Raw genomic sequence first — 11,243 nt, 5'->3', positions numbered from 1 at the left:
ATGCTACAGTACCTTGCCTTGGCGCTTCCCATTGGGGGGTTGGGTTTTTTTTTTATGGAGCCAAGTGGACAGCCTCGCACTCACCAAGGGTTGAAAGCTGCATGTGCGCTGACTATCACCGCTCTAGTGGCGAGACTCGAGGGATTGCCACATTATACTGTAACTGGAAACACTGCGGCCCTCCTGCTACAGTCCCACAGTGCTCTAGTGGCGCTTCTCTGCTCTGCTCTGTTTCACTGTAGGAAGTTCGGATTTCACCCCTCCACACCCACTGGCTTCCTTTCTCACCTCTAGATCGCGTCCTTTCTCTCCTCAGAATCGACTGGAACACATTAAAGGGGAATTATTCCACTAAAACAAGATGAGAAAACAGCCCACGCGGCTAAATGCTATATGCTGGTCCCAATAGACCAGACCCCAAGGGAACCGCATGGTGAACAGATATTAAATGGTATATTAATGACTGTGGAGAGCAGAATGTAACGCCAGCCATAATCTCCGTCTTATCTCTCACTTCCCTCCTGTCCATTAGGGATGTACAGGCAGTGTCATTGTGGTACTGTATTGTGCCCAAGCCCTAAGTCTTAATAGCTCTGTTTTATGTACGCGCAGCAGCTAAATGATTTGTCTCTCGTATAATTTCTATGGTTGTATGGGATATAAAGATAAGCGTTAATCTGTAATTCTGTAATTTCCCAGTGCTATAGTAAGCTATTTAATGGCCTATAGGCATGCAGAACTGCTCACTAAGACGCCCTTTTTTTAGCACCCGCACCAAGAGATTATCAGTGCGAGAGAAAGTTACCACCCGCCCCCCTCCGCCCCCTCCGCCCCCGTCTCTCTACCTCATGCTCTCTCAACGACTGTCCCTCTTTGTCTTCATTTTTCTTGCTTTTCTTGTATGATTCAACTTCTTGAATTTCATAAGAAAGGATTTCATATGTCCAACTGCTCAGCAACTTTACTTAAAGTGGTAATCCGCAAGATTCTTGTTTTTTTACTTTGTTGACATCTTTGGTGATAAGCGGTCATTCCTGAGATTAGTTGTCAATAGTGTGGCTGTTACTGTGACGTCTTTTTCCATGGATTTTCTCTTGATGAAGTTTGAGTTTCTGTAGTTTCCGGCCTTTTCTTTGTCTGTTCAGCCATGTTAGATATCGCTACTTGTGCCAACTAGTCAGTTCTTCTTCTGTTTATTCCAAACTGCTGCTGCTGCTTCCAGTAACATAAAACCCATCACTTCCTGTGCGGCAGAGGAATTTTCCCTTGAAAGACTTACTTGATACCGGCTGTTTAGAACAGAAAATGCAGCAATGTAACAGCAACAGAAAGTATCAAAACAGAAATGTATTTATATGAAAATGTCACAAATTATTTCTTTGTTTTGCTTTTTGTAATTTTCCTGTCGTTTTCCTAATCTAATGACAAAAACACCATCATGCACTGTTGAGTAATCAGTGGTACAAAATTAATTTCACTGGTTGGTTGGGGCGTCCTGATGCCTTGGCTTCATTTGCATGTGATGTACCTGCAATGTATTTGATTAAAATCTGGCTCATGGCCTTTATCTCATGTCATTCCCTTCCTCTCTCTCTCTCTCTCTCCCTCTCCCTCTCCCTCTCCTTCTCCCTCTCTCCCTCTCTCTCCCTCTCTCTCTCGCTCTCTCTCTCTCTCTCCAATCTTTCCTGTCACTCTACACTGTGGTGTGATGAAAGCACAAATGCCTTAAAAATAATCTAAAAAAAAAGAAAAAGATCTTGATTGATTAGATGACTGACTAATTGATGACTGATTGACTGATTTCAAGTCCAGTAACCGCTGAACAACACTGTGTTTCATGTGCAGGAGTCTCCAGGAGGTGAGCTCTCGTCACCTTTGACCCCAGTGACTCCGCCCACCATGGAGAACATCAACGGCACGGATGAAATCTGCGACACCGTGACGACTCCCAACTCAGACAGCCGTCCGGAGCCTTCGCAGAACGCACTGGCCTTCGCACACAGGTAGTTCCCACATAGTAACGTCTTCATTGTCCCGCACTGTCATGTTGATTGCAGTACAGACCTTGGAATCAGGCCGTATCCTCTCACTGTAGAGGTCATATTTCACAGTGATCACACAATAGTGAGATGAAGGCTAAATGCAGTTAGCTGTGCATCTGTGCATCTGTTATGCTGTCTCCTGTTTAATCATGATGTGTTGTTCTGGTTTTCTATTTGTCTGAAGCACAAAAGCACACACGTCTCTTTCTCTTTCTCTCCTTCTCTTTGTTTACATGAACCTACATATATATATATTTTTGTCTCCATATCAGCGTGGTAGTACTCTTCCTATTTACCCGCCTTTCTTGTATTTTTCCTCTCTAGGGAGCAGTATAAGACTTGTCGGGTCTGCTCTTTCTGATAGGGATGTCATTACATGTCCTGACTACCGCGCCATCGTTACTCTCTACTCAGATTTTCAGGCACAAGCTTGTCCACAATAATAGCCTGGTTACAGGTCAGCAACAGGGAGGGTTGTCCTTACAAAACCCGATGCACTGCCTGCTTACTAACTGCTAACAAACACGGTTCCTTCAGCACATGATGAGGAGTGAGAGTCAGAATCACTCTGATCGCCAAGTGCAATGAATTTACAGGACTTTTTTCTTGATGATATTGGAGTCATACTCATATCAGTGACATTCTTACTCATGCAATCACACTTCATGTGGACCAGCAAAGAGATGGAAGTCAAAACATTAAGTGTTTCTCAGGAATGCGGAAGCATTTAAGTGATTTATTTTATTCAATCTGAGCATGCTTAATGAGGACGGTCACTTATATTTATGGTGATACTTTTGCCTACTGCAGTGCAATAATGGCTTTTTAAAGACACATTTTAACCATTGTTTATGTAAGCTTGCTTGGTCATGAATTTTTATGTTGTTTGCTGCATTATGACAGGTGACAATGTCACCTCTATGCATGCACCGTTACTGTTGTATACATTCCTGCTCGCAGATTGAATATTGACAATGATCATTTATATTCCTTGTGATTTTGAATACTGATTCATATAGACTCTGCAAAATGAGGAGGTGAAAGTGGCATGTAAATATTTCTGCTCTGTATAATGGCCTCCTGAAGAGGTGTGGCTGTGAGGTTCATCACCAAAAGGTGTCGATAAAGCGTTTATGTAACACTTATATAACATACTGGGGGTAGTGGGAGGCAGATTGAGAAAGAGCAAGACAGACACAGAGAGAGAGAAAGAGAGAGAGAGAGAGAGAATGAGAATGAGAACTGGGCAGAGAGAGATGGAGGTGCAATGTATAAAGAGGCTGTGCATGAGTCACTGACACCTAAACATGCACCAACTGCAGACCCACACACACACACACACACACACACACACACACACACACTTATATACAATAATAAAATGAAATAGGAATGCACGGACAGTCATTTGAGTTACAGACTTTGACAGAGTGATTGAACTATTTTTTTCTGAGATGAGGAAATGTTCCTGTTTTCTACTGTAACCTGTAGTTTATTGTAAACAACAGGCTCTTTTAACTTGCATAATCTCTGTAACCTTGTGCCGCTCATATAATGATTACTCTGCCTGCGATTCTTATTAATTAAAGGTATCAATCAATTCCTTAATGTATTATCATTCTTTTTTTTTTTGCTTAACTACTGGTGTTCTGAGAGCAGTAACATCTTTTTTGACACTTCAACAGAAACCTTTTTATTAACATGCTAAAGTCTATAAAGCCGTGATAAGCTCAAGTGCAAATGCTTAGAAATCCCCACCGCCACATCATGAACTCTTTGAAGGCTCAACAGATCTTTGCAGTGAGAGCTGGATGTAGCGAGGACACCCACTGCCTGCTGCAGCCTCGCTGCTGCTGATGTGTCTATTAATGCTGCATGCGTGGGAGAAGGGGTCGACTCTCGCTGGCAAACACGTGGCCGCTACAAGCGCACCTCAGTCTCACATTTCTCAAAGGCATACGCAAAGGGTGCAGACGCAAAGGACGTAGACTACCCATGTATTCTCCTACACAACCCTCTCTCCTCTTCTCTTTTTCTCTCTTTCTCTCTTTCTCTCCCTCCCTTTCTCTCCCTGTCACACACACACACACACACACACACACACACACGATTCAGGCTTCATGTGACTTTATTTAATTTGATGTCTGGGCTGTGCCAGTTAGAGCATCACACCCACACCTTTCACACTAGCTCCGTCAGCCCCGGCCCCCCGTGTGCCTCAGAGTGCAGCAAGTGAACTGATCGCTGTAGCATCAGAAATAGATTCTGAGATGTTGTGTAACGGTGTAGCCTACGGTTTATTTGAAAAACCCTCAAATCAAAAAGAATAAAATAAAAATGGATGCAGTGTATTTTGAATGTGTTTAGTTCTATACTTTTGTGTGAAGTACAAAGACATGCACACACACACACCTGCACACACACAGGTGTTCTTTTGCACTTGTTTACTGGACCTCGGTGTTGGTCTCAGTTTGTTGTTTTTCCATGTCTGGAATTAGATGCTGATTTATCTCCATAACATACTGTAGATACCGCATACTCCTACTCAGCAGGGCTGTGTAGGCAAGTGTGTGTGGGTGCAGAGGGCAGAGGAAGAGAGAGAGAGGGGGATGAGAGACAGCTGATGTGTTGTGCTGATGTCACGAGGCTTTACATATTGGAGGCCGTAGGCGTCTTTCAGTGGGTCTGCAGATGGCTTGTGTGAATGATTGTCTATATATTGGAAGATGTCGACATCTCTCGGTGGGACCGCCTTGGGCTTAGGTGAACGGTTTTGTGTAATGAAGGGTGTAGGTGTCCTCCAGTAGGCATAAGTGAATGGTGTCGCATAGTAGAGGATGCAGGCACCTTTGGGTGGGTTTGCAGTAGGCTTGTGCGAGCGGAGACGGTGCCGATGTCATACGTCAGGGTGCCACAAGCTCCTCCGCTCCTCTGGTGCTGCCATGGCAACTGCTTTGGCTCCCCGCTTGTGGAGAGGTTCTGTGAGGAGGAAGAACTTACCTGCCAGAGTCTCTCCGTCAACACACAGCGGGCAGGACACAAAACCCTCAGCGCCTCACAAGTTTAGCTTTTGTGTTTGGTAGTTTATTGACTCTGGAAAGGGAATTAAGCTCGGTATTGGAAAGTAGTAAAACACAAAGAGTAATGTTGCTTTTTTATTCAGGAGTTACAATCTATTGGCATGTACAGTGCATTGTGTATACAGATTTTTCTTCAAACCACAAATAACATTCAGAATTTAAGCAAAAAAAAATAGAAAATCTTGTTCCTTGAAACTCCACACCCCACAAAGCCTGGTCCCGTACTTTCTCTCATTACTCATTCTTGTTCTGTGGGCTGGCGATGGTTCAGATAGATGAGAGAGACAGAGAAAAATAAACTCAGTAACATTAATCTAGTTAACTGCACCAGATACACAATTTTAGAATTTGTGATTCTCACATACATGAAGCAAAAAATTACAATGGAAAAATTACAAATTAATTTCATTCCAAAATAAAGTGCAAACAAAGAAAATGACAAAGTGTAAATAAAGAAAATAACAGTGTCACAAGTGAAATAATAGCTATTTGACCACACAGTTGGTTCCTGCATTTTCATAGGTGGAATTATAACAAAATTATATAGCAGTCACCAACAAAGAAATATCAAAATGTGTGTAATCCATGGCTCCATAACACACAAATTCAGAATGTGTAAATAATCACATTGATCTGTATCAATAGTTCAGTGATAAAGCAGCAGCTAACTCACCCTTCCCTCCATGTGTGTCGGAGATTTTCAGCTCTTCTGTCCTCTGCAGACTTGAGCTCAGCTGCGCTCTGAAACCTCTCGGCCAGGCTCATTTAGTGTCGATGAAACCCAACGTCAAACATCTCTCACTCTTTTCTCTCCTCTGCTTCTCACTCCATCGCTCTCCTTTGCCTTGCGCGTCTCTCTCCATCTTCGCATCTTGACGTCTCGCCTGCTCTCCTGGTCTCTGTGGCTGCTCTGTGTGGTTTATACATTGGCGGGGCTGCGTGCCTTGGTGACAGCATCTCTGCGTGTGTGTGGTTGTGGTTGTGGTTGTGGTTGTGTGTCAGTTAGTGTGTGCATGTGTAGGATGAAGTGTCGTCTCCCTCCTATGCGTCACGCATGCAGACACACTTGCACTCTCAGAGGGGGTGGCTGTTGTGTAAGAGCTGAAGGCGCCGTGGGAGTACTGAGTGAATTAGATCTGGGCTTTCTCTCTTTTATGCTTTACAGAGTGGGTGTTATGGCATAGTGGAGTACTGCTGTGTGAGTGAGTGAGTGTGTATATGTGTGTGTGTGTTTTTGTGTTTCAGTGAGGGGGTGGAACAAAACCGAAAACAACATTGTTATGGGTCATACAAAGACCCTCACCACTCTGAGCGAGCTAAGCTTCTTTCTGTGTGTTTATATATATATTTATCTGTGTGTATGTGCTTCTATTGCTGTGAGGAATTACTGCAAAGTATGTGGGAGTAGGAGCTCCTTTTCAAAGGTACTTGACTCGATGTCGGTACTCGACAACGTTTAGGTCTCTCATGCATTTCCCCCTCCAAATCAGCTGTGCAGCTATTGTGTGAGAGACAGGGCGAGTGGGCATTATGTAAATCTCAACTGAAAGCCTGCAGTGTTCACATCTGAGTGGCGGGATGCACACCAGAAGCATCTCTGAGTACTTTCCCCTCCGAATGTTTGAGTCCAAAAGGTTATCCATATCTAATATTATGCTTCCAACTTTGCACTATCCCCTACACTGCCTGTATGCAAATATTTCTCCCACTGCTGTCCCCTCTTTTCCTCTCACCCACGCCTCTCTACCGCAAAATCCAATCGCTCTCACTCGCCCGTCTCCCTCGTCTCTCATCTCGTCTTTCCTCTGTGAGTAGCTGGACCAGATTAGGCTCCAGCCAGTCTGAGGATATAATCTCAGATTACAACCCTTTGGCCTGAGTGCCCGCTGCAGCCCTGTCAGCCTCCCACACTGGGACAGAGACGGGCCGATGGGTGGATGGATGGATGATTCTGATACTGTGTGGTCAGGCCAGGGGTTTCATTTAGGAGCTTGAGGTCAGAAGCACAGACTGTGTTCTACTTTCCTGTAAAACATAAACCATCTTTATGTCTGATGAAGAGCCACTGCGCTCGAAACATTGCTTCTCTGGTGCATTAAAAGAATTTAACGGAGCCTTGCAGTGTGCGGACTGTTCATAAACCATCAGAGCCCCAACTTTGCATTGCAGATTTTTCCATTGTCAGATACATCGTGTGCATCCATAACCATGGAAATGTTAGTTTCTCTCATCTCTTGTGGATACTGTTGTGGTAAACTAACAGTATGTACGTCCCTGCGTCCTGCAGCCCCACCATGACGAAACACTGGGAGGCAGAGCTGGAGGCACTAAAGGGGAACAATGCCAAGCTAACAGCAGCTCTGCTGGAGTCCACAGCCAACGTCAAACAGTGGAAACAACAACTGGCTGCCTACCAGGAGGAGGCCGAGAGACTACACAAACGGGTGAGGGAGGGAGGGAGGGAGGCACAGGGATCTATCTATCTATCTATCTATCTATCTATCTATCTATCTATCTATCTATCTGTCTATCTATCTATCTATCTATCTATCTTGCACAATGCTGTTAGTTCAACATTTTATAAAATACGTTTTTAGCAAATAAATCAAATCAAATTGAAAAGGAGAGATAGTTTGGAGCGGAGGAAGGAAGGCAGTAAGGGAGGAGTGAAGGTGTATGGATGGGGGAAAGGAAAAAAAGACAGAGGAGAAATGAGTGCTGGGACGAGGGAGAGTCCAGGTAAGCAAGAAGTAATCTGGGAACAAATGAAAGGGTGAGATCAAGTTCATATGTTTCCATCTTGTCCATCATGTGCCTGCAGGTGACGGAGCTCGAGTGCCAGAGCAACCAAACCCCGGTGATCAAATCCCAGAAGACCGAGCTCAACCAAACCATAGAGGAACTGGAGAATACACTAAGGGACAAAGAGGAGGTGTGTGTGTGTGTGTCTGTGTGTGTGTGTGTGTGTGTGTGTGTGTGTGTGTGTGTGTGTGTGACTTAGGGGAGGGCCTTGCCTTGAAATATAATTGTCCACATTCATATAATAACACCCTTTATTAATTTTATATAAAGGGGCTGAGCTTGCCTTTCATGTATATGGGTGCAAGTTATAATTGTGATCTCTGTCTACCAAACATGTTATAGGTCTAAAAACGGCAAAAATGACTCATCATACTCAAATTACAGTTACAATTCACAACTGTTATGCTACAGAAAATGCAGCACTGATTCCCAGTGAGCTGTCAAAACAACAACATGAGCATTTAGATGAAATTTGGTGTGTTTATTAACCATTTCACATTATGTAATTAATGTAAGTGCATCACTATCACATATCAAATCTGCCATATTGCACCAACCCTACAAATTCATTTCATCAAGAGTGAATTAGTCGATGATTGTTCATAATATGTGTATTTATGTTATGAGTAATTTAATTCCAAGGGATTCTCTAGATTGTTGGCTATGGGTGCCAGGCACTCACAGCACCCATTCACATTCTGCTTATGGTTATATGATTTCCACCTTTTAATCTGTTTTTATATCCTCCAGGAAATGGAAAAAATGAAAGAAGAATTGGAAAACATGAATGACCTGATGGAGCAGAAAGACACCCTAACCCAGAAACTTGAGGCGAGTTGAGAAACAGTGTAGAGGAACAGAGAGATTGCCATTGAGTGTTTCCCCTCCCCCAATTTATTATTTCCCTCCTAATGACATTGAAAATACAAACAACACTGTCGCTCTTCCTCCAGGAGACGGAGCTGCGCGGCCGGGTGCTGGAGGAGCAGCTGTCGGGGGCCGAGCAGCGGCTGGAGGAGAACCAGGAGGAGCAGGAGAACTTCAGGAAGAGCCTGCGGACGCTGCTGGAGCTGCTGGACGGGAAGATCTTTGAGCTGACGGAGCTGAGAGACACGCTGGCCCGGCTCATAGAGGAGGCCAGCTAGAGACCGAGCTGCCGCAACCTCACAGACGGAGCCATATGATAATCTGCCCACCCGCCGCCCTCCCCTCCCCTCCCCTCCCCTCCCTGCCCCATCCTACTCCCACACCCCCAACACAGATACTGAGATACAGCACACTGCCCCCGATACTGGTCCTGCTCAACGAGGGCAGCTAACCCTACATGCTGACTCGCAGGCATCCAGCTCCCACCCTCCCCAGGCAGCGCAGGGATTACCTCATCTTGCCTGTTGATAGGCTGGTGCGGGTGTAACCTTGGCCTCATTGATCTTTCCAATACTAGAGATGCCTGCCTGTGTTTGTTGGGGGTTGGATTGTGATTTCACACTGCGACTGCCCCCCCACCCCACCCGCCCGCCCACTTAACTTGAGAACTGTGCCTCAGTGCCACCTGCTGTTTGACAGGGAGAGCTGCGTCACTGCGAGCAGACTGGCACAGTCACACGCCCCTCTCCTTCCTCTCCAAACTGCCCCCCAAGGGGATGTCGAAAGTCATACGGAAATAATTGCTGTTAAGACTCAGAGAACTGCGCCAAAGCTGCCAAATCCCCCCAAAATACTGTCCTCTAACTAGCAGATGCTTTGATCCAAAGTGACTTACTGTACAGTGAAATGCTGAATATAGACTCCGTGGAAACAGAGTCCCATGTATGCGCTTGGGCTGCCAGCAGAGTGTCATCGGAAACAAAGAATTAAAGAATGGCTCTCAACCAACCAGTCAGTGACACCTATTGGCCTGGAGTGACATCACTGCTACACCCCAGCCCGGACACACGGGGCTGCTGGGAAATGGAGTTCGGTTTACAATAAATTGATTACTTCTCAAGTGGACGTCACTGACTACTGTATATCCACAATCTATTTAAAACCCTATATGATAGATGAGTATTGAATCTTCCAGAGGCATTGTTCATGCCACCCAAAAATTTAGAGGGCGTAGGCGTTTAGGTTAGACATGAGAATTCCTGTATCCAAACTGCTTCCACCATCACCGACAACTGACCTGTCTTCCTGCCAAACTCAGTGTGGTGTGTGTTACTGAACCAGGCCCGACCTTTCAGACGTAACGTGCGCCCTTCGAAAGCGCGCCTAAAGCGGACACATGTTTGTACATAATATGTGTGTGTTTGTGCTGTGACAGAAAGACCCTGTTTTCGGACGCGGCGGCCTACACACACACGCACACTGAGCAATACCAGACAGGTTCTGGACGACGCCTCTGTCTAACTATCAGGTACTCTACTCAGCGGACTCATACAGATAGGTCAAATGCAACTCAGCTGATCCCCTGTCCAACAGAAAGTGTACTGCTGTTGACCGCGAACCTGTGTGGCAGCCCTGTCTGGTCAAAGTAGTGCAGTGAAGGGCTTAGAGTGTCATCTAAGAGTTAGTGAATCTCCACACTCAGTGGAACTGGCCACAGATTTTCACTCTTCACGGGTGAAGACAGAACTGTACTCAGTTTCTACTCTTTTTTTTACACAAAATAGGTTATAATTATAATAATGATGATACAATTATAGAACTGTATAAGATTAACTTTCTACTCAAGACGGCATTGTAAATGAATAGATGGATAAATTAAATGCAGTAACACTCCACAATGGCTTATTCTTGTGTGTTAACTTGTGTATTAACCCATGGAAAGGTATTGTATACTTATTGTAAAGTATACAATAATACTCTACAAGTAATCAGTGAACCTCCTTAATATATGTTGTACTTACAAGGGTGTAACAACACAAAGTGTAAAAAGTTGTGTACTGAAATATGTACTTATAAAAGAGTTCCAGTACCGGTACAGTAAATTATTCATGGCTGCATCCTCAGAGCTCTGTCTTTAAAATCAAGGTCATTGAATTTTAATTTTTAAAAACTTGTATCCTTACATCAGGTGCTGCAACTTTTTTCCTAACATCACGATTGACCACTGCATTTACATCTTGTATTACGCTCTTGTAACTATATATTATATCAAGAGATTTCCATTAAGTACTAGCACAGCATGATTATGTACTTAAAGTATTTTTCCGTAGTTAAATGCACAGGTTAATACATTGGAATAAGATCCTTGTACAGAGAAGTGTTACCCGATTTGTTTTTTTTCTCTCTGGTTTAACTCAAAGACAGCAGAATGGCAGAGATGGAATACCTTAAT

At 44.3% G+C, this 11,243-nt stretch overlaps 1 protein-coding gene across 2 annotated transcripts in view; it reads left to right on the top strand.

Annotated features, from left to right (window-relative positions):
- homer1b (homer scaffold protein 1b) overlaps positions 1-9,069 on the top strand; it is a 13,802-nt gene extending 4,733 nt beyond the window's left edge. The window contains exons 4-8 of one of the 2 annotated variants that reach the window (XM_071899725.2): positions 1,846-2,003; positions 7,410-7,566; positions 7,944-8,054; positions 8,675-8,755; positions 8,878-9,069. In XM_071899725.2, the coding sequence (XP_071755826.2) occupies positions 1,846-2,003; positions 7,410-7,566; positions 7,944-8,054; positions 8,675-8,755; positions 8,878-9,069 (699 nt within the window). Of the gene's footprint in view, positions 1-1,845; positions 2,007-7,409; positions 7,567-7,943; positions 8,055-8,674; positions 8,756-8,877 lie in introns of both variants that reach the window. The other variant, XM_071899724.2, reaches the window with a different exon arrangement.
- The last annotated feature ends 2,174 nt before the right edge of the window (positions 9,070-11,243 follow it).

Source organism: Centroberyx gerrardi, chromosome 8 (assembly GCF_048128805.1).
Source record: "Centroberyx gerrardi isolate f3 chromosome 8, fCenGer3.hap1.cur.20231027, whole genome shotgun sequence".
NCBI lineage: Eukaryota > Metazoa > Chordata > Actinopteri > Beryciformes > Berycidae > Centroberyx > Centroberyx gerrardi.
Note: the sequence above shows the minus strand (reverse complement) of the source record. Positions and strands in the feature narration are given on the sequence as shown.